The sequence below is a fragment of the Terrapene carolina genome, unplaced genomic scaffold, assembly GCF_002925995.2.
Source record: "Terrapene carolina triunguis isolate 2854851 unplaced genomic scaffold, T_m_triunguis-2.0 Scaffold210, whole genome shotgun sequence".
In the NCBI taxonomy this organism is placed as follows: Eukaryota; Metazoa; Chordata; order Testudines; family Emydidae; genus Terrapene; species Terrapene triunguis.
The window spans coordinates 716830-740708 of NW_020664561.1; the positions used below are offsets into that span (position 1 = coordinate 716830).

The window sequence follows — 23879 nt, forward strand, 5'->3', positions numbered from 1 at the left end:
GCTTTTTGGCGCCCCCAAATCTTGGCGCCCTAGGCAACCGCCTAGTTTGCCTTAATGGTAGCACCGGCCCTGAAAGTACCACATGCTTAAATCTGACTGACTGAGCAGGGGCCTAAGAGTAGTTCCATCCCCTTCCACATGAGGATTAAGGTGCTTTCAGATGTTGCCATATGTGATAGAGATTTTTTCTGGTTACACAATATGGGCAATGGCTGTGACTGTTGTTACCAATATGAAATCACCAAACCTTCATAAATAGGTTTACCTGGAATGCAAGTGGCACAGAATGGAGAGGCATTTCTACAACTCGGTGCTTCAATATAAATGTAACACATCTTTTCATATTTTCCAGGATCACTTGTTGTTGCCTGCCACCACCCATAATAAGACCAGACGGCCCAAGATGTCTATCGTGTTGCCAGCAATAAACATCAGTGGTAAGTCCAAACCTTGATTTAGGACAAATACTTTAAAAAAGATATGCCTGGATTGGTCATGGAAGACAAAATGTAATGTAAGTTTAATAAATCAAACTGCTTTCCTGGTGCAGAAGCCATATCATATTTTTACATACTCCTAATGTAGGAATCACATGCCTGCCAAAACAGGGTTCTAAGGTCCCATTATTGGGGGAACAAATGGCTATTTGGAGACCCTGGATGTCACTAGTTAATAAACAACCTTCCAGGAGGTGGGGGACGGATAGCTCAGTGGTTTGAACATTGGCCTGCTAAACCCAGGATTGTGAGTTCAATTTTTGAGGGGACCATTTAGGGAACTGGGGTAAAAATCTGTCTGGGGATTGGGCCTGCTTTGAGCAGGGGGTTAGACTAGATGACCTCCTGAGGTCCCTTCCAATCCTGATATTCTATGATTCCAGGATAGTTAGGCCCCTAGAAAATCTTAGATTTTAAGAGTTTAAAAAAATAAAGTTTGTCTGCCATGTCAATATTTTGCTATGATTTATAACTTATATGAAGGATGAGGACTCTCCAATTTGCTGCTTTAACACTGGATAACTGTATATATTTTGGCCTTTCTGACAATAATTTGGGGCCCCTTGAAGATATTGTAGGGGTGGAGGAGAATGTCCCCTTTTCATCCCAGTAGTGCCTTTTTCAAAGAAGTTATCCATTACAAGCACACATGTGCTTTGGATCCAGTATCTGAGAACCAAGTACAACAGAACCCTCCTCCACTAACCACTCCCTGTTCCATGCTTTCTCCTGGTCACAGAACTCAAAGTGCTGTCTCTGTGGGGGTTATTGTTCCGGTCTGATAAACAATTTTTCAACAGAAAAAAATCCAGTTTTAGTGTGTTCCATAGTTCTTAGGATAGAATATGTGATCATGAGAGGTTTTATCAACTACAGTCTGCTCTGCAAGTGGTACAGCTCAGACAAGTGCAATAAAATCTTCCCACCCGCACTATGATGTCCTCTGTGTGCCACATGTTAAAGAAAAACTGCTTTACAAACGTACTAGTGTCAACATTCGGAGTTTGATTCACCCTGCAATATTTGTGTTTCACACCAATGTCACTTCACTGAAACCCATGGACTAACCTGGTACAAAACAAGAGGAGCACAATGGTGAATCATTCCCTCCACCTGCAACCCATGACTCCAGGCTATATCTCTCTGCTGTAGTTAACTTTAAAATTGATCAGAGAAACTTCCTCCAAATCTAACCACATCTGAACTCAGGTTGATGTCACCGGAATTTTATTTTAAAAGAAAACCAGAGAAAAGTTCGGACAATGTCAAAACTGCTTGTTTCAGTGTTCTCAGAACGAACCATTTTGGTTTTCATTTTGAAATAACTTTTTGTTTCTAAATTTTTTTTAATAAAAATTGAAATAAAAACAAAACATTTCAATTTTGTTGAAACAAAATAAAGTGATGGAGCCAAAATGGAATTTTTCTTCATTGAGAATTTAGAAATTCAGTGTTTGTTCCAGTTCGGCATATAGCCAGATTTGAAATCTCGAAATCCCTCACAAAATGGAACTTCCATCCTCCACACAGGTCTAGTTAACTCTGTAGAGTCCATTAATGCCTCTAAAAACAGCTTTAAATGGTATAATTTTAAAGTCCAGTATCTCAGTCCTGCTATGATTGGAAGAAAAGGTGGTGTTCCATTAGGAAGCTGGGAATTTCCCTTTCTGGTGGTGTAAAGTTCATGTTTCTAGCACTGTAGGGTCACCGGATATCTCACTGTAACCCTATAAGAACATAAGAATGATCATACTGGGTCAGATCAAAGGTCCATCCAGCCCAGTATCCTGTCTACCCAGTGACCAAGGCCAGGTGTCCCAGAGGGAGTGAACCTAACAGGTAATGATCAAGTGATCTCTCTCCTGCCATCCATCTCCACCCTCTGACAAACAGAGGCTAGGGACACCATTCCTTACCCATCCTGGCTAATAGTCATTAATGGACTTAACCTCCATGAATTTATTTAGTTCTCTTTTAAACCCTGTTATAGTCCTAGCCTTCACAACCTCCTCAGGCAAGGAGTTCCACAGGTTGATTGTGCACTGTGTGAAGAAGAACTTCCTTTTATTTCTTTTAAACCTGCTGCCCATTAATTTCATTTGGTGGCCCCTAGTTCTTATATTATGGGAACAAGTAAATAACTTTCCCTTATTCACTTTCTCCACACCACTCATGATTTTATATACCTCTATCATATCCCCCCTTAGTCTCCTCTTTTCCAAGCTGAAGGAACTGAAGAACTTAATAATTCCCAACACAGGCTTTGGACAGGAATAATTTTTTTTAGGAATTGCATGCTTGTCATTGTCTCTTAGTCCACTTCCCAACTCACTTTGCCAGTGCACCTCAATCTTACCTACTCCCTATTTTTCCAGTCCCAGCAGAAATGGCTAATGATGTGAGGTTTTGTGCAGAACTGAGAGGTCAGGGGAAGGGAGCTCAGTCTTGGTTTAATTGAGCTGATGGTACTGTGGATCAGGATTGAAAGACATTGGCAGAGCTGTATGAGGGCCTACAGTGTGAATATCAAGGGCTGCTTGAGGTGTGAGGGTTAGGAATGGAATAGCCATTGTTTTCTCTTCAGCCTTTGCATAGATTCAATCATAGAATTGTAGGATTGAAAGGGACCTTGAGAGGTCATCTAGTCCAGTCCCCTGCACTCATGGCAGGACTAAGTATTATCTAGATATCTAGGCATTCATCTAACCTGCTCTTAAAACTCACCAACGATGGAGATTCCAAACCATCCCTAGGCAATTTATTCCAATGCTTAACCATCCTGACTGTTAGGAAGCTTTCCTAATGTCCAACCTAAACCACCCTTGTGGCAATTTAAGCCCATTGCTTCTTGTCCTAGCCTCTCTTAAGGAGATCCTTTTTTCTCCCTCCTCCTTGTAACAACCTTTTATGTACCTGAAAACTGTTATCATGTCCCCTCTCAGTCTTCTCGTCTCCAGACTAAACAAACCCATTTTTTTCAGTCATGTTTTCTAGACCTTTAATGATTTTTGTTGCTCTTCTTTGGGCTTTCTCCAATTTGTCCACATCTTTCCTGAAATGCGGGTGCCCAGAACTGGACACAGTACTCCAGCTAAGGCCTAATCAGTGTGGAGTAGACCAGAAGAATTACTTCTTGTGTCTTGCTTACAACACTTCTACTAATACATCCCCAGAATGATGTTTGCTTTTTTTGCAACAGTGTTACACTGACAGGTTTCAGAGTAGCAGCCGTGTTAGTCTGTATCCGCAAAAAGAACAGGAGTACTTGTGGCACCTTAGAGACTAACAAATTTATTAGAGCATAAGCTTTCGTGGGCTACAACCCACTTCTTCGGATGCATATAGAGTGAAACATTGAGGAGATATATATACACACATACAGAGAGCATGAACAGGTGGGAGTTGTCTTACCAACTCTGAGAGGCCAATTAAGTAAGAGAAAAAAAACTTTTGAAGTGATAATCAAGATAGCCCAGTACAGACAGTTTGATAAGAAGCAAGTGTGAGAGTACTTACAAGAGGAGATAGATTCAATGTTTGTAATGGCTCAGCCATTCCCAATCCCTGTTTAACCCTGAGTTGATTGTGTCTAGTGTTACACTGTTGATGCATATTTAGCTCCTGATCCACTATGACCCCCAGATCCCTTTCTGCAGTATTCCTTCCTAGGCAGTCATTTCCCATTTTGTATTTGTGCAACTGATTGTTCCTTCCTAAGTGGAGTACTTTGCCTTTGTCCTTATTCAATTCCATCCTGTTTACTTCAGACCATTCCTCCAGTTTGTCCATACTAGCAACAGTATAGCACAGCTTTTAGAAGTGGAAGTGAAGAATCACTTCTCCAGTTGAAATTGAAAATGGATTTAAGAAGGTGCATTGAAATACTCCATGGGCCCTGCCTTCACCTCCCCCATCAAACCCAGCCTTCGTGTCTTTAACTTTAAGCCCCTTCACAATTTAGTCCCACCCTACCCAGCTGATGTTGGCTTCCACTGCACACAGCAATTTGCACAAGTTTAAGTAAAATATTTTTTTAAAACCCATTTAATTTAAACCAGTGCAGCCCCCTCTGTGGACTCTCTCATATTGCATTTACAACTGGTTTTAGCTGGCATAGGTAATTCTAGTGACCTATAATATCATCAGCTACTGCCTTCGCTTGTGCCAGTGCTCCAAGCCTTTTTACTTCCCACCAATCAGCTTCTTCCTTATGCACCTCCACTCTTTCTACCATTATGCACGGAAAAATCTGCCTGCTCTAAGCCTTACAGCTACTGCCAGACCCTTCTTCAGGCTCACCTCTGCCATAAGGCCATTCAACAACAGCCAGACCCTTCTTCAGGTTCACACCCACCCAGGTGCTCACCACAACCAGGCAGATGATCTGTGACTGGTCCTTTTCCTACTCTCTCGTTTTTATTAACTCCCATTCTTTTAATCCCCTCCCACCTCTGCTGCCACCATTCTTGCCACGCCTCACCCCTCATCTGCTCCCAGATGAAAAACAAATAACAAACCCATAATTCACAACACTGGGCCAATTCCACACCACATGGATTTGATGGCATGTGACATCCCGTTCCCTCCCCTCCCCTCCCCTCCTTCAAGTGTGTGTGTGGTTCAGGCTGTACATCCTCCGGAGCAGGGATTGTCTCTTATCTGTGCTGTGCATAACACTCAGCACCCTGGGGCCCTTTCCCAATCAGGGCCCTTGGGCACTAGCATGTTTAATAATAATACACTGGACTTAGATCAGCTCTCTGGGGATAACAACCCAATTTTGCTTAAAATACACAGACTCATTAGTGACTATCAGTGATCAGGAGTCTCATTTTGAGTTGCACCCAAAAGACTGAATATATACAACATAAACATGTACAGTAGTTAATTCCCAAAGGGAGGAAGCTGTATGCCAAGCGAAGGCACACGTGGTACACAGAGTCTCTGTCTAAACAGGAATACACTTTGTACCAGGTTAGTTAAACTTTCCATCAGACAATCTATACAAAATCATGCCTTATTATGAACTTTACAGTGCAAATGAACCATAAACCCAAATGTTTTTGTTACATTTAAGCACACTGAAAACGCTGTCAGATGCAGAATTTCCATAAACTGAACGAATTAGCTTCAAGCTTCCAACATTTTTGCTGGTTCCATTTTCCCATGCAGTTTGGTAAGACAAATGTGGTAATATATAGTCAACCTTATTGCAGAGGAAACATTTTCATTAGAGGTTTCATAATTATTTTTTGTACTTATCTGCCTGAAAATTCATTTTTGTGTCCATGTTACAAGAATCCTTCCCTGGTTGAGCTGGATTGTCACACACACAGATAATTTCATCATCTGGAGACTGAGTTATATTTCTGATAATGGTTTGGAAAGTATTACATTTCCTTTGAAAAAGTTACTTTATCTGATCACAATATGAGCAGTTTTTAAAAGAAACTGGACTGAATAATGCTTTCAAACAATGTGAGAAATAGACTTCAGAATGAGGAAACAGTGTAAAATTGTTGTTTTAAATGGAAACACCAACATTACCTGGGGGATATCAGAGGCCCAGGGATTTGGGCAGAGGCACTGAAACCGATAAGACATAAATGCAGTTTCAGAACAAACATACAGCAAACTCTGTCTTGTGTCAGTCAAATTGGCCAGTGGGTGCAGGAAATACCAGAGCATCTATAAGAGACCCTGGGAGACTCTGCTTCATTTTTAACCTATTAATTCCAGTTCACTTTGGGGCAGATCATGCCCATGAGAGCCTTGTGTGGGGGAGGAGCTCCTCCCCTTCACAGTTCTGTCCCTCCTTCCTGCAGACACTGCAGAGTCTGGCGTGGGGACTGGGCATGTCCAGGGGTAGCTGCCAGGAATATGGAGGTTAGTAGGCAATGAAGCCACAGTAAAGGCTTCTCCAGGTGGCTGCTGCTTCTGAAGGAAGCCACCGTTCAAAGATTTGCCTTTCAGTGCCCCACTATGCCCCACTTCAGTCAGTGCAAGTGCTCCTGGTGAGGACACGCTCCACTGGCAGAAGGAGGGCAATGTGGACACCAACAGCCAATTTAATTGCTGCAGTGACTGTAGGTTGACCTAACTTACGTCGACCTAATTTTGTAGTGTAGACAAGCCCTAAGTGTCCTTCTTGCTATGAGTCTCCACAGAGACTGCAAGGCTTGGATCAGCCATGGAAACTGAGTTACCCACTATCCCCAAAAATGGTTCCTTCAGATAAGGGCTGAAGTACATGGGGAAGCTTGCACCACAACTGCTAGTGATGTACCTCTTCTCTGGATAAAGAGAGGACTTCTATCTCCTGGGCTGCCAGTCCAGCAGCTTTCACCGATGTTAATTTCACTCACATGCAGACTTACTTCACAGTGTGGGTACATCTGCACTGCAAACAAAAAAAAAATCTTGTGGTAGCAAGTGTCAGAGCCTTGGTCAACTAACTCAGGCTCACAGGGCTGATGCTACAAGGCTAAAAATAGCAGTGTGGATGTTACCACTTGGGCTGGAGCCAGGGCTCTGAGACCCATCCTCCTTGCCAGGTTTCAGAGCCTGGGTTCCACCTGAGCCCGAAGGGCTACACTGCTATTTTAAGCCTCATAGCATGAGCCCAAGTCAGTTGTCATGGTCTAAGACTCACTGTCATGGGGTTTGGTTTATTTGTTTGTTTATTTGCTTGCAGTGTAGAGGTATCCTTTGGTTCTGAGAGGCTAGAAACCCTGATATTAATCATGGTGCATCAACTGATTGAGGGGGGAGGGAAGCTAGGTGGTTTGAGCATTGGCCTACTAAACCCAGGGTTGCAATCTCAATCCTTGAGGGGGCCACTTAGGGATCAGGGCAAAATCAGTACTTGGTCCTGCTAGTCAAGGCAGGGAGCTGGACTCAATGACCTTTGGGGGAGGGATAGCTCAGTGGTTTGAGCATTAGCTTACTAAACCCACGGTTGTGAGCTCAATCCTTGAGGGAGCCATTTAGGGATCTGAGGCAAAAATTGGGCATTGGTCCTGCTTTGAGCAGCAGGTTAGACTAGATGACCTCCTGAGGTCCCTTCTAACCCTCATATTCTATGATTGTCCTAAGGTTAAGGAGAATGCTGAATGTTATTAGTCACTTTGTTGTCCAGGAAGATCTATTCTTGACTGGGCTTCATCTTGTAATTTACAGCAGTGTAACTGAGGAAAATCCAGCCCATAGTTTATAAAGTGTTGGACATCCTTTGTGGAGGAAAAGTGCTACACAAATGTAAACTGGGATGTTCAAAGTAATCTAGGGATTTAGCCACAGGTCTTCCATCCAGACTAATGGAAGGTGAATGGCTAAATCCTCTGGACTTTTTGAAAATCTCAACTGAAAGTCCTTATCCTCATTCTGATTACTGAGTGTGGGAGACAGCTGATCCAGAAGATGGCCAATCCTAGGTCCTATCACAATGGAGTGTCTTGCTGATCTCTGTCTGAAGGCACCATTTGGCATTCATGTTAGTGAGATGTTTATTCTCAGTAGAGAGATCTTGCAGGGCCCAGCACTCTGTTGAGGGCTCTCATATGAAGGGAAGCCAACTATAATTAAAATTTAAACACAAGCTTTTATTTTTAAGCAAATCATGTTTGTTATGGGTATGCAATGAGTATTATTTTAGAAATTTAACTATCCACCAGAGACTAGTTAAGATTTCAGTTGACTTCATTCCTAAAAAACCTTTGTTTGCAGTTCAGAGTCTCACTGGCTGTATGACAGTGATTCAGAATTGACACACAGGAGGTGCCGTTCTTATAGTTTAAATAAAAACATCTGCCATTAGTCTCCTGTTTACCTAACTGCTGTCAAGATTGTATAGGGCTGTTAACATTCATCTTTACATCACAATTATCATCTACACCAGGTGTGGCCAACCTGAGCCTGAGAAGGAGCCAGAATTTACCAATGTACATTGCCAAAGAGCCACAGTAATACGTCAGCAGCCGCCCCCCATCAGCTCCCCCCCCCGCCCGCTGCTCCCAGCGCCTCCCATCCATCAGCACCTCCCCCTCCCTCCCTGCACCTCCCGATTAGCTGTTTTGTGGCATGCAGGAGGCTCTGGGGGGAGGGGAAAGGAGTGAGGGCACGCAGACTCAGGAGAGGGCGCAGGAAGGGGTGGAGTGGGGACAGGGTCTTTGGCAGAGCCAGGGGTTGAGCATTGAGCACCCCCCAACACATTAGAAAGTTGGCGCCTGTAGCTCCAGCCCCAGAGTTGGTGCCTATGCAAGGAGCCGCATATTAACTTCTGAAGTGCCGCATGTGGCTCCAGAGCCACGGGTTGGCCACCCCTGATCTACACTGTGCTGGACAGCCAAGCCATTTTTCCTACTTTGGTGCATGGGTTGTTTCATACTGTGTAGACTCTATGTTACCCTTCATGGGGTAAACAGTACTCTCTTACTAAAAACACTGGCAATTCTCTCCCTAAAAAAAACATATAGTGAGCATTGGTTTGAAGCAACTCATTGCATTAGATAGTAGTAGAAGTTTGGCCAAAGCAACATTCATTACTACATTTCTCACTAGTATGAACCACCTCTGACTTTATTACCATATCTTTATCATATGTGTGAAGTTGAGGGTTTTCATAAGAATGATGTTTTCCTGCTGTCAACATCAAGTTAATTTCACAGGTAGCTCAGAAGCAATTCAGTACTGGCTGCGTAAAGACCAGTCAAATGAGTGCTGAGGAACTCTCTAGTCCAGGTTGGCAGTGAGAGACATGGTGATTAGTTACCCTTTGCTCAGTTAAGTTCAGCTGATCCTATTTTGGAGGTCAGCTACTAGAAACAAAACTGTCAGAAAACTCAGGTAGCGAAAAGGCAGGTTTGAAACCCCTCTCAGTGCTAAGCCCTGCTGGATGCACACTGCTTCTAGCTCCTGGCATGACTTGTGCTGTTTCTGTTGGGCGTGTGTGTGAGGTTTTGCACACTCTTCTTCAAGTGATGGTTCCTACTGTATTCAACTGAGGGTTTCGCAATGCATCCGGAGCCGGAGATTTTGAAAGTACTAGTGGCCATTGGTTCACGCATGCACCCTTGGCTTGCCTCATGGTTTCGTTTTAGGTGATAAAGGGAAGGGTGGCTAGGACTTTTCAGCTTGGAAAAGAGGAGACGGGTGTCTGGTCTACACTGCCGCGCTAGTTCGGCGGCTGGGGATCGAAGTTCCGAGTTCGATTTATCGCGTCTGGTCTGGACGCGATAAATCGAACCAGAAAGTGATCCCCGTCGACTGCGGTACTCCAGCTCAACGAGAGGAGTACCGCGGAGTCGACGGGGAGCCTGCCTGCCGCGTGTGGACCGCGTCTGAACCGCGGTAAGTTCGAAGTAAGGTATGTCGAATTCAGCTACGTTATTCACGTAGCTGAATTTGCGTACCTTACTTCGACTTGGGGGGTAAGTGTAGACCAAGCCTAAGGGGGGATATGATAGAGGTATATAATCATGAGTGGTGTGGAGAAAGTGAATAAGGAAAAGTTATTTACTTGTTCCCGTAATGTAAGAACTAGGGGCCACCAAATGAAATTAATGGGCAGCGGGTTTAAAAGAAATAAAAGGAAGTTCTTCTTCACACAGCGCACAGTTAACCTGTGGAACTCCTTGCCTGAAGAGGTTGTGAAGGCTAGGACTATAACAGGATTTAAAAGAAAACTAGATAAATTCATGGAGGTTAAGTCCATTAATGGCTATTAGCCAGGATGGGTAAGGAATGGTGTCCCTAGCCTCTGTTTGTCAGAGGGTGGAGATGGATGGCAGGAGAGAGATTACTCGATCATTACCTGTTAGGTTCACTCCCTCTGGGACACCTGGCATTGGTCACTGTCGGTAGACAGGATACTGAGCTGGATAGACCTTTGGTCTGACCCAGTATGGCCATTCTTATGTAAATTATTTCTTATGTAAGCACTTTAAAAATATGTGGTTGTACATAGTTAGCTTTAGAGTATTTTACAGTGTTTACTGTTCATATAATAATTGTAGTAGTTTGCTAGTTTTGGGAATAGAGTTGGGGCTTTTCTGGGGGGGGAGGGGTGTTTCTGCGTGAACCACACCATCCCCTGCCCCGTACCCATATGCGAGTACTGAACTATGCCGAAGACTCAAGGCTTTAAACTCCACGCTTCCTGCCCACGTTTCTTCTCAGTCAGTGATGAACATCAATGCTGCCACTACTGCCTGTCCACATTTCATCCAGGTGCAATATCTGTTAATCCTTCCCCAGCCAGACCCGAGAAGGCCGGGCTCTTCGCCTCTGGAAGCACTACATGGCCGGGCAACCCCCACCCCACCCCGTGCATTGACCAGAGGCTGCTAGGAGCTCGCCTCCAGCTGCAGTGGTACCAGCGCCGGGGCCTAGTTGAGAGGTAAGGAAGTAAGCACATAAGCATGGCAGTAAGTCTTCCACTAAACCTAAGAAAGCAGAGACTCCTTCCATGAGTTCCAGTCATAGGGAAGGAGCATGCTGTAAAGTGCATAAGCATGATAAGAGTCCACATAAATCAACAGATCTGCCAGTACCGGGTACTGCTCCACACACACTGTCAACATCGGCATCCCTCAGAGCTACAGAGCTCTGGGGAATACCATTGCTCCCATACCAGTTTTGGAGACTGACAGAGTACCCTTGACTCCATGGAGGCTGGGAAAAGCACCAGAGCCCCATGAAGTGTTTGCCCTGGGAGAGCTGAGATCAACACGCCTTCTGGGACCCTCTACTTCCAAAGAGACTGTATCTCAGCACAGGACATGCCACATCTGAGGCACTCCTCACCCCTCACTCCGGCAGTTTACACGCTTCCGCCAGCTCTGACGGTACCGACGATAGAACTGATCTCCAAATTTTCATCTTCGGAGGAATCGGATGAGGGACAGGGACTGTCCATCCCTTCCCGCAACTACAAATACCAGCGAGGCCTTCTACATCGTGGCAGTATCCTCCACTCGAGTCACCCTGGAGTCACTGGTTCCGTGCTCCGTGGGGCCCTCCACAACTCCCTCCTGATCCGTCATGCTGGCTCTATTGGGGATCCTAGCCCCAATACCCACCCTTGGAACTCGTCAGTTCTGTCAGGGAGACTTCATCCATTTCACCATCTCCAGTGCCTTCGAGTAGACACTTGGAACCTATAACGGAAGAGGAGCCACTCAGTCTGGTTCCTGCGGTACCACCGGATCAGGAGAGATTCCCATCTTCCTCACCTGATGCAGCGATGACTTTGGCATCCCTCCATCCTATGATGAGTACTGCCAATTCCAGGATCTCCTGCGTAGAGTGGCAAGAGAGCTGCATATTCCCCTGGAGGAGATCCAAGACACTCAGCATAAGCTGCTGGACATACTTCACTCATCAGTGCCAGATAGATGATGCTGTCCTCGAGCTAGCTAGAATGGTTTGGCATACACCAAGCCATATGTACGCCTACCCCAAGGGGGCAGAAAAATTATACTGTGTACCAGCCAAGGGGTCTGAGTTTCTGTTTTCACCCCCGCCTCCCAATTCACTTGTGGGCCAGGCAGCAACGGAAGGGGTAGGTAGCAGCACCCATGCTCCACCCATCTGACAGGGAGGGCAAGCCGTTCGACCTTTTAGGCCCTAAAGTCTTCTGTGTAACCAAACTTCAGTTCAGGATTTTGTATTATCAGGCGTTAACCTTCCAAATATGATTTCCTGAATTACAGCAAATTGGAGGACTTTTCGGAAAAACTGCTATAGCAGGACTGGACCTGCTTCCAAGCAATAATTGAGGAGGGAAAGCTAGTAGCAAGGACATCGCTCAACAGCGGTGGACGTGGCAGATACCTCATTGCACTCAATGGCCATGGGCATCGTCATGAGTAGGGAATCATGGTTCCACGCCTCTGGTTTTCCCAGGAAGGTACAAAATACCATTGAAGACCTCCCTTTCGATGAATCCCATCTCTTCAACCAGAAAATGGACGGTTCCCTCCACACTCTCAAGGATTCGAGAGCTACATTCCATTCCTTGGGTATTTACACACCTGCACCGAAACATTAATTCTACCACCTGCAGCCCACACAGCATTACACAACCTCCCAGATTTTCCATCAGAGGCCTTACGAACCACCAAGGAAGCATCAAAAGACTCGAAGATCATAGAATCATAGAAGATTAGGGTTGGAAGAGACCTCAGGAGGTCATCTAGTCCAAACCCCTGATCAAAGCAGGACCAACCCCAACTAAATCATCCCAGCCAGGGCTTTGTCAAGCCAAGTCTTAGAAACCTCTAAGGATGGAGATTCCACTACTTCCCTAAGTAACCCATTCCAGTGCTTCACCATCCTCCTAGTGAAACAGGTTTTCCTAATATCCAGCCTAGACCTCCCCACTGCAACTTGAGACCATTGCTTCTTGTTCAGTCATCTGCCACCACTGAGAACAGCCGAGCTCCATCCTCTTTGGAACCCCCCCCTTTAGGTAGTTGAAGGCTGCTATCAAATCCCCCCTCACTCTTCTCTTCTGCAGACTAAATAAGCTCAGTTCCCTCAGCCTCTCCTCATAAGTCATGTGCAGCCTTCCTCCTCCCAGATGCAACCCCCACAGAAGAGGTATTTCTGAGGCACCCTAGAGAGCCATCAACCACCTTGCCTGCTGCCATACAACCACCTCACCCCCTTCAGGAGTCGTCTAGCACACTTTTTAGCAGCTTGGAGTGCAATAAAAACAGACAGGTAGGTTCTGAATGTCATCCACTATGGCTATATGATCGAGTTCATCATATTACCTCATCCATAGCCCCCTCTCTGACCCCTCCCCAGGGATCACTGTCACAACAGTATCCTCCCCCTAGAGGGGGACTCACTACACAGAGGGGCAATAGAGCAGGTTCCTCCGGACAAATCAAGGGATAGGGTTCTATTCAACTTAGAATCATAAAATCATAGACTTTAAGGTCAGAAGGGACCATTATTGATCATCTAGTCTGACCTCCTGCACAACGCAGGCCACAGAATCTCACCCACCCACTCCTGTATCAAACCTATGTCTGAGCCATTGAAGCCCTCAAATCATGGTTTAAAGACTTCAAGGTGCAGAGAATCTTCCAGCAAGTGACCCGTGCCCCACGCTGCAGAGGAAGGCGAAAAAACCCCAGGGCCTCTGCCAATCTGCCCTGGAGGAAAATTCCTTCCCGACCCTAAATATGGTGATCAGCTAAACCCTGAGCATGTGGGCAAGACTCACCAGCAAGGCACCCAGGAAAGAATTCTCTGTAGTAACTCAGATCCCACCCCATCTAACATCCCATCACAAGCCATTGAGCATATTTACCGCTAATAGTCAAAGACCAATTAATTGCCATCCCCTCCATAAACTTATCAAGCTTAGTCTTGAAGCCAGATATGTCATTTGCTTCCACTACTCCCCTTGGAAGGCTGTTCCAGATCTTCACTCCTCTGATGGTTAGAAACCTTCATCTAATTTCAAGTCTAAACTTCCTGATGTCCAGTTTATATCCATTTGTTCTTGTGTCCACATTGGTACTGAGCTTAAATAATTCCTCTCCCTCCCTGGTATTTATTCCTCTGATATATTTATAGAGAGCAATCATATCTCCCCTCAGCCTTCTTTTGGTTAGGCTAAACAAGCCAAGCTCTTTGAGTCTCCTTTCATAAGACAGGTTTTCTATTCCTCGGATCATCCTAGTAGCCCTTCTCTGTACCTGTTCCAGTTTGAATTCATCCTTCTTAAACATGGAAGACCAGAACTGCACACAGTATTCCAGATGAGGTCTCACCAGTGCCTTGTATAACGGTACTAACACCTCCTTATCTCTACTGGAAATACCTCTCCTAATGCATCCCAAGACCGCATTAGCTTTTTTCACGGCCATATCACATTGGCAGCTCATAGTCATCCTGTGATCAACCAATACTCCAAGGTCCTTCTCCTCCACTGTTACTTCCAACTGATGCGTCCCCAGCTTATAACAATAATTCTTGTTATTAATCCCTAAATGCATGACCTTGCACTTTTCACTATTAAATTTCATCCTATTACTATTACTCCAGTTTACAAGGTCATCCAGATCTTCCTCTATGATATCCCGGTTCTTCTCTGTATTGACAATACCTCCCAGCTTTGTGTCATCCACAAACTTTATTAGCACATTCCCACTTTTTGTGCCAAGGTCAGTAATAAAAAAATTAAATAAGATTGGTCCCAAAACCGATCCCTGAGGAACTCCACTAGTAACCTCCCTCCAGCCTGACAGTTCACCTTTCAGTATGACCCGTTGTAGTCTCCCCTTTAACCAGTTCCTTATCCACCTTTCAATTTTCATATTGATCCCCATCTTTTCCAATTTAGCTAATAATTCCCCATGTGGAACCGTATCAAATGCCTTACTGAAATCAAGGTAAACTAGATCCACTGCGTTTCCTTTGTCTAAAAAATCTGTTACCTTCTCAAAGAAGGAGATCAGGTTGGTTTGGCATGATCTACCTTTTGTAAAACCATGTTGTATTTTGTCCCAATTACCATTGACCTCAATGTCCTTAACTACTTTCTCCTTCAAAAAATTTTTCCAAGACCTTGCATACTACAGATGTCAAACTAACAGGCCTGTAGTTGCCCGGATCACGTTTTTTTCCATTCTTAAAGATAGGAACTGGGTTAGCAATTCTCCAGTCATATGGTACAACCCCTGAGTTTACAGATTCATTAAAAATTCTTGTTAATGGGCTTGCAATTTCATGTGCCAGTTCCTTTAATATTCTTGGATAAAGATGATCTGGGCCCCCCGATTTAGTCCCATTAAATTGTTCGAGTTTGGCTTCTACCTCGGATGTGGTAATATCTACCTCCATATCCTCATTCCTATTTGTCATCCTACCATTATCCCTAAGCTCCTTATTAGCCTCATTAAAGACTGAGGCAAAGTATTTGTTTAGATATTGGGCCATGCCTAGATTATCCTTAACCTCCACTCCATCCTCAGTGTTTAGCGGTCCCACTTCTTCTTTCTTTGTTTTCTTCTTATTTATATGGCTATAGAACCTTTTACTATTGGTTTTAATTCCCTTTGCAAGGTCCAACTCTACATGGCTTTTGGCTTTTCTCACTTTATCCCTACATGTTCTGACCTCAATAAGGTAGCTTTCCTTGCTGATCCCTCCCATCTTCCACTCCTTGGAAGATGGGAAGGCTTTCTGCTTTTTTCTTAATCACCTCTCTGAGATGCTTGCTCATCCAGCTTGTTCTACAACTCCTGCCTATGAATTTTTTCCCCTTTCTTGGGATGCAGGCTTCTGATAGTTTCTGCAACTTTGACTTGAAGTAATTCCAGGCCTCCTCCACCTTTAGATCCCCAAGTTCTTCAGTCCAATCCACTTCCCTAACTAATTTCCTTAATTTTTTAAAGTTAGCCCTTTTGAAATAAAAAACCCTAGTCACAGATCTATTTTTGTTTATCCATTTAGTTTAAACTGAATTAGCTCATGATTGCTCGAACCAAGGTTGTCCCCTACAACCATTTCTTCTATGAGGTCCTCACTACTCACCAAAACCAAATCTAAAATGGCATCCCCTCTTGTTGGTTCAGCAACTACTTGGTGAAGGAATCCGTCAACTATCACATCTAGGAAAATCTGAGCCCTATTATTATTTATTTATTTATTATTTATTATTATTATTATTATTATTATTATTTATTATTACTAGCACTTGTCCTCCAATCTATATCTGGGATGTTAAAGTCTCCCATGATCACACAATTCCCATTAGTATTTACTTCATGAAAAACATTAAAGAGGTCTCTTTCCATATCCAAATCGGATCCCGACGGTCTATAGCACATCCCAAGTACTATCCAAGGGGAGGCTCTAGTAGCTTTCTTCCCCAATCTGATTTTTTCTGTCTTATCCATTCCATCACTTCTTATTTCTTTACAGTCTACCTCATAATTGATATACAATGGTACTCCACCACCTTTGCCTTTATTTCTATCTTTCCTAAACAGCACATAGCCTTCAATACCTGTACTCCAGTCATGACATTCCACCATGTTTCTCTTGTCCCTATAATATCTGGTTTCACTTCCTGCACCAATAGCTCTAGTTCCTCCATTTTGTTACCTAGGCTCCTCGCATTGGTGTACAAACATCTTAATTCTTGCTGTTTGGCTTCACTCACATTCTTTACCCGATTAGGACCAGACATTCTACCACCAGTATCACCTATTAGACTGGTATCTACACTACCCTTCCTCTGTATGTCCATTCTCTTACCCCCAGCTGTATTCTTTCTTACTTCGTTTTCTTCCCTCTCAATGTTAAAATCCGGCGTGGAGATTACCTGGACATCTTCCAACCATCTCCCCCCAATTCCTAGGTTAAAGCTCTCTTAATCAGTTGTGCCAGCCTCCATCCTAGAAGTCTATTTCCCTCCCTACTCAGGTGAAGTCCATCCCGAGAGAACAGTCCTCTGTCCATGAATGCCTCCCAGTGGCCATACATCCCAAAGCCCTCCTTATATAGCACCACTGCCTGAGCCATCTGTTGATCGTCATAATCTTGTCACACCTTTGTTGCCCTTCTCTAGGAACAGGCAGAATCGCACTGAAGATCACCTGAACCTCAATTTCCTTAAGCGTCTTCCCCAGCCTGGCATAGTATCCCTTGATACGTTCCAGCAAGAATCTAGCCGTATCATTCATTCCCACATGAAGGACAATCAGTGGAGTCTTTCCCGCTCCCGTTAGGATCCTCTTCAGCCTCAGGTCCATATCCTGTATCTTAGCACCCGGCAGACAGCACACCCTTCTGTTCTCTGGATCAGCTCTAGTTACAGACCTGTCTATTCTTCTCAGTAAGGAGTCCCCAATCACGTAGACCTGCCTTTTCCTGGTGACGGTGCGATTCTCCGGTCTATCCCCTGTTCTCTCTGGCTGTAAGTCCTCTTGAATCCTATTCACCCTTGCAATCCTCCACAACCCATCCTGTATCCAAAAAGAAGGGCAAATAGAGACCAATTCTGGACCTCCACCATGTCAATCGCTTCATCCACAAGCCCAAGTTTCGTATAGTCACCTTAGCAGCAATCATCTCAACGTTAGAAGAAGGCATATTGTTTATGGATGTCGATATTCAGGTGGCTTATTTTCACAGACATTCATCTGGCCCACAGATGGTTCCTGAGGTTCATGGTCGGCCCTCAGCATTTTCAATACAGGGTCCTGCCATTTGGACTCACCACTGCTCCCAGGGTCTTCACCAAAGTTTTCTCCATCATGGTGGCCTACCTCAGGCATTATGGGGTCCTTCCATTCCCCCATCTCGATGACTGGCTCCTAGCAGTATGGTCCAGAGTCGAAGCCCAGATTTCAACCTCTGTGCTACTCAGACTCCTTTCCTCCCTCAGAGTCAGCATCAGCATCAAAAAATTAACTTTGGACCCCACACAATCCCTAGACTTCATAGGGGCCTCCATCAGCTCAGTCACAGCACAAGCTTACCTACCAAGGGACAGGTTCCAGACTCTGCAAGAACTCATAGCCCACATAGTCAACTGTCCTTCTGTCCAAGCCAGAACTTGCCTATCCCTCTTTGACTACATGGGAGATCACATAACACAGAGAACATGGAGCTCTCGGGAATGTAGGATGCACATCAACATTCTGAAACTCCGGGCTGTAAGGAAGACATGCCAAGCATTTCTCCCATCCATCCATTCCCATCATGTTCTTATCATGTCGGACAACACTACCACTGTTTACTACATCAACAAACAAGGGGGCACAAAGTCAACTGCTCTGTGTACGAAGGCAGTCAATTGATGCATCATTCACCAGATTCTGCTATCTGCAGCCTATCTCCCATGGACTCAGAATGTGATTGCAGATTCTCTCAGCAGACAGATTGTGATTAATCATGAGTGGGAACTCCACAACTCTGTAGTACATGACATCTTCAACCAATGTTGGATTCTGACCAGGGACCTTTTCGCCTCCCTCACCAGCAACAAATGCAGCACATACTGCTCTGGGGGGATATTGATCCCCACTCTCAAAGCGATGCTCTCATAATTTGCTGGTCAGACCAGATCAACTACGCCTTCTCCCATCTGCCACTCCTGCCATGAGTACTCCACAAGATCAGACAGGAGAGAGTGTCAAAGTTAGACTCAGGACTCATAGTTTGTCAGACCACTCTGTTTTATTAGCACAGCGCTCTGCTAATACAATCAGATAATGTGAGCCTCCATGCAAGATTCAAACAGTCTTATTTATACAGATAAAAGGGTGCAAACTAAACAAAAGGACAGAGAGAGCAAAATTGTAAAATATGCATGGAGCACAATATGCATATCCTGCTTCCTTGTTAACTCTTATCGATCTAAGACTAATGCTTCACCAATTGCCCTTAAGTGGCAAGTTAAGCAGTTAATGTCTGCTTTCCTGCACACCTGGCTTGCAGCATTTCTCATTTCTACTTAAAGGTACATACAGCATTCTTTAATTCATTCTATTTCTTTAGTATAATTCATTTCACTTTCACAATCCCTCCTTTTGGTCAAGCTTACGCAAAGACCAACAATTACTGGGTTCCACATATTAATAGTTCTTTATCTCTTCGTTCATCAGTGATATTTAACATCATCATATTAGCACTCTGTTTTGGGGTAGTCACCTGGGTGGCATACCTTACACAATTCTGGATACAACAGGAGATTAACTGAAAACATACAAAAATCATTAGGATTCCACACAGGATAGTCAGGGCTCCCTGAAACAACCAGTTTCCTATGCCAGAGAAATTGAATAGGTTACTTAGCCACTTCCACAAAGAACTTGGCTCTTCATGGGGAAGAGATGCAATTTGTTCTAAGTGACTAGCACGATCTATTACCTCATTGGTGTCGTCAGGTATGAACACACAACATTCTTTTCCAATGAGAGCACAGGTCCCTCCTTTGGCCGCCAGCACTATGTCCAGTGCCTGACGGTTTTGGAGGGCCATCTGTCGGATCGCCCCTGTTTCTTTGGCCAGGGTCTTTAAACTCTCTCCGGTTTCATTTGCCATTATTTCAACTACTGCTTGTAACCTTAGGAGCCTTTTTGCATGGTGTATTACTCCCCCAAGTGGGATAAGGGAACTGCCAATGGCCTCTTCCCAGGTCAAGGGGCTTATGTTATTTACATACCATTGGGCATCTGATAAGTCCCTTCTTCTTCGCCTGAAATTACGCAGGCGTTCTCGTGGGAAGGACCCCAGCACTCGGAATTGTGGGAAGAGTCGAGCGGGATAACAGATACCTGACCAGTTAGCTGGTAACACAGTATAAGCTTTGGTCCCACAAACCCAATGATGGCCTATTAAGGCTGGGTAGGGTCGGTTGCACCCATTTGTCACATAAGTGCCTACAAAGGAGGAGTAATATCCTCCGAAGGGCACAGGGTAATTCTCCTTACAAGGAGTGGTGTTATTTGCATGGCATTGAAAGATTGTATTGTTTCCACTAAGATTACTGTAGGGGGAACATGAAATTGATTTTTCTGTTTGATCCCAGGTTGAGAAAAAATTCATATCCCCATACCCGGCCCGCCACTCTTTAGTTTTGTTCGAATAATCCCATACACCATTTGCCACAATATGCTGAAGGCAACGACTTTTTCCCAGATCCAGCCCTGTCCCATTACACACCCAACACCAATGACCTTTTCCCTCCATCACAGTTATCCATTTAGATACATTTATTCCCACTGTTTCCCAAGTGTCATTATTGTTCCATGTTTTGTTAAACGGACGAGGTCCTCCAGTGAGGTCTGGGGAATTGAGTGGGATTGCCAGGACAGGAACACCAGCTTGAGAGTGGGCTGGGATGTGGCTGCAGACCCAGCAATTAGAAATATTAAGGGTCTGAGCTATCCACACTTGCTGCTGGATAAAAGAATTGTCATTGTGGACTCCCCAGACCTTAAGACACCAGTAGCCGAGGAACAGGCGCCACCAGAGGCGCATGTTGGAGGCAAGGCCCTTCCGGTTCTGACAACCTCAACTGAGGGAACCGCAGTCACGGTTTTACATCCACCAGGCAGCAGGCGCTAGGCTCACTACTGCTTCTTTTTGGGCCTTGCTTTAGGTCCTCGTCTGCTTCTGGCAACCCTTACGAGAGCGTAGATGGTAAGGTATTGCAGGCTGTTCCTCTACGTCTTCTTCTGGAGTCAAAATTGACTCTGCGCAGTTCTGAGGTGATGATTGGTTCGCCGGGGAGGGTGTCGTCTTACACTGCGAAGCATGTATCCACACTGCAATGCCAGATAGTTTAACAGCCATCTGGATAGTAAGCAGTACCTGATGATTCTTTGATGTCCTTTAAGTCTCTTTACTTCTTCTTCCTTGACTCTGGCTATAACAATGGCCTTCACACCTTATCTTTTCCTGATGCATACATTCCTTATTCACACAGATTGAGAATACAAACAGTAGTATTTTATATCGAGCAAAAAGGCATTGCAAATTAAACCTTGCTAAGTTTTACAATCAATAACCAAGACAATTTACATTGAGACCCAGGCCTTCAATGTTCCTCTAATCTACTTAACATAGACACAATAGAGAATCCTGTTTCTTACTTACTAAACCTTAAAACAAAGAAATGTATATTTAACTAGAGGCCTACTTTGTAATACATATAGGAAACCATAGTAGACATTATAACTTATTCTAAAACAAAAGGGTGACCATAATCAGTCATAAGGATTGTTCTGGTCTGTCATTCCTTTCTGCTATTCAAAAAGGGTGGCTGACAGGATGAAATCAAATCATACATTAATTCTTATGGGACATTATAAAATCCTGCTCCTACATATCCCCCTTTTGACACTAAGATTATTAATCGCCAGTGTCACTTCTTATTTAGTCCACATAATAGAAAATACTGGGAGGTGATTTGGGCCTGTGGCTCTAGCTTTGCATACATTTGTTTTATCCAACAGCACATTTCAAACGTTACAATTAAACACATACAATTTAAAATCAAAAACAATTAGGGTTAGTAACATTAGTATGCCAGTAGTTGTGGGAGACCATTCAGAAAATATATTATACCAATGGTAAGCTGTTATGTCTTTCTGCAGTGGCAATTCTTAACATGTTGCCATTTGCATGTATAATATGAATGGTTCGGTTTCCCACATTGCCTTTTTGTTTGTTTTAGGAACTACGTTACCTTTTTACCTTTTGTAAACACATTACTTACATTACATTTACATTTGTCTATTGGAAAGTTGCTAACACTTCAATTCTTTTAAAACACTTTCCCCCCCAAGAATTAACACATACACATAGCCCATTATACAGTACTTTGGTCTCATTATTCATTTTATCCCACATACAGGATCCTAGTGAGATGTCTTTACTACAGGGCTTTGGAGCAACAGGCATGGATAAGCATACCCACTTTTATTTGTTTCTTATTAGGTTGTCCTGTAGCTGATATTAGCTTTTTCTGAAAGACAAAAATAACATTTTTCTACCCCTTTTGGGGTGGCATTCATTATTGCTTAAAATATTCCTTTCTTTTACAAATACCCTTGCTGATTGCAGGCAAAACAAGAGGAATTACCTCCATATTTTCCTGTGTTTTTGTTCTATAGGCAGGCCAGGTTTCAATGGCTTCTATCTTTTAAGAGTTATGGGGAAATTATCCCACTGTTCAGTCATTAAATCCATGAGGTGGTGTACCTCAGTTTTCCCTTTACAGCAGACCAAGTTTACAATGTCTTTCCTGCTGTATTAAGCTTTAAGTTTGTTCACAGGTAACTGCTGAAAAGCATCATTACCATAAAGGATTTTTTTTCAAAAATCATACACACTATACATTGTTATAGGGGTACTTATTAACATTAAATTTATTTTAATTAAAGGTATCTTGTTATACCGTGCCTTTTATTTAGACAATTTGTTTGCTGACCAGGTATGTTCTTTATCTGCAACTTCTTTGTGCTGGCAGATCTCTCACTTCCTTTATCAGTTAGGTAATTTGCATCAACACAGGCTTGGCTTTTGGATTCAAAGCCATCAGCAGAGCTCAGAGACTCTGTCTTAAAAGGAACACAATTAACTTTTACCAGAGTTTTGATTACTTTTAACTCTTGCTTCCAAAACACACAGAGAGCTGAAACAGAAAACACAGTCTATTGTGGCTCCTTTAGAGCCCTAATAGGATTTTAATTAAGTAGCATGTTTTGTTTGCATTTCTTTTACCCCCTCTATAATATACACTGCACATGTCTGCACATTCCTTCTATACTTCAACTTTTAAAACATTAGCCATATTAATTTTTACATAAGGTGTAACTGTTTCTTTTGTTCTTACAGAGTTTTATGTACCCTTATCAAAGTGACAGTCTGATTACACAGAGCCATTTTAAGGCTCAGTGTTTCTAACATTGCTTCTTTTTGTTTTGTGCACCTCACCCCTGCTGTTGCTTCAGAGGGCCACTGTCTTTTTTCTTTTCCTACAGCTTTCATTTGCTATTTTGTTACAAAAACAAACAAACAAAAAAGAATCCAGAATCTCTCCCTATTCTTCTGATTTTGACTGCCCTGCTGCAGTCATGACGTGGTCTTTATTTGAAAACATTTAAATTTTGTAAAGAATCAAGTTACCCCTTAAGGGTTAAATACCAAATCTCAAAGCCAACCAACACTGATTCTGTGTCTGGCAAAAAGGTCTGTCAGTTTTGCAACTTTGAATTAAAGAGTCAAATGGATTTTTAGTGGCATTATAAACAAAACAAAACCAATTTATCTTAAACTTACAAAACAGGAGTTTTACAAACCTCACATATTCCCACAGACAGACAGATACATACACATTCTCTCTCCCTTAACATCCCTCTTACACTGCTTTGTTTTTACATAGCTGTACATAGATTACATTACCTTTATACATTTGGGGCAGTTAAGTTCCAATAGAACCCCCCCTATGTTCTTTTAGCAAATTTGACTCAATTGTCTATAGTCAAATGATTTTAATTAGATAGTCTCTTTACCTGGATTATTTACAGACATTCCTCTGGAAAAGGGCCCATTTTTCCTTTAGAATGGCTGCAAAGAAACCAAGAATTCTTTTAACAAGATCCTTTTTAACATTTTCACAAAGTTTAACTGTTTAATTCTCTCCAGCCTCTGTAGAGTTAACTTTTCACTCTCTTTCCTTAAATCACTTGTTTATTTCCCAAAATGACACCTTTATTAACTCAGATTTCACCATTTTAAGTATTGTTCCAGGGGTTCATACTTGCACTTACTCCTGACACTATGCCCTTAGGGCTTCCAACCTGTTTTTTTTTTTTTTTTTTTTTTTTTTTTTTTTTTTTTTTTTTT

At 43.4% G+C, this 23879-nt stretch overlaps 1 protein-coding gene across 2 annotated transcripts in view; it reads left to right on the top strand.

Annotated features, from left to right (window-relative positions):
* The window catches only part of LOC112104980 (cyclic AMP-dependent transcription factor ATF-6 alpha), a 362675-nt gene that overhangs the window by 311012 nt on the left and 27784 nt on the right, over window positions 1-23879 (top strand). For both annotated transcript variants that reach the window (XM_026655320.1, XM_026655321.1), the window contains one exon: window positions 353-437. In XM_026655320.1, coding sequence (XP_026511105.1) covers window positions 353-437 — 85 coding nt within the window. The remainder of the gene's footprint in view (window positions 1-352; window positions 438-23879) is intronic.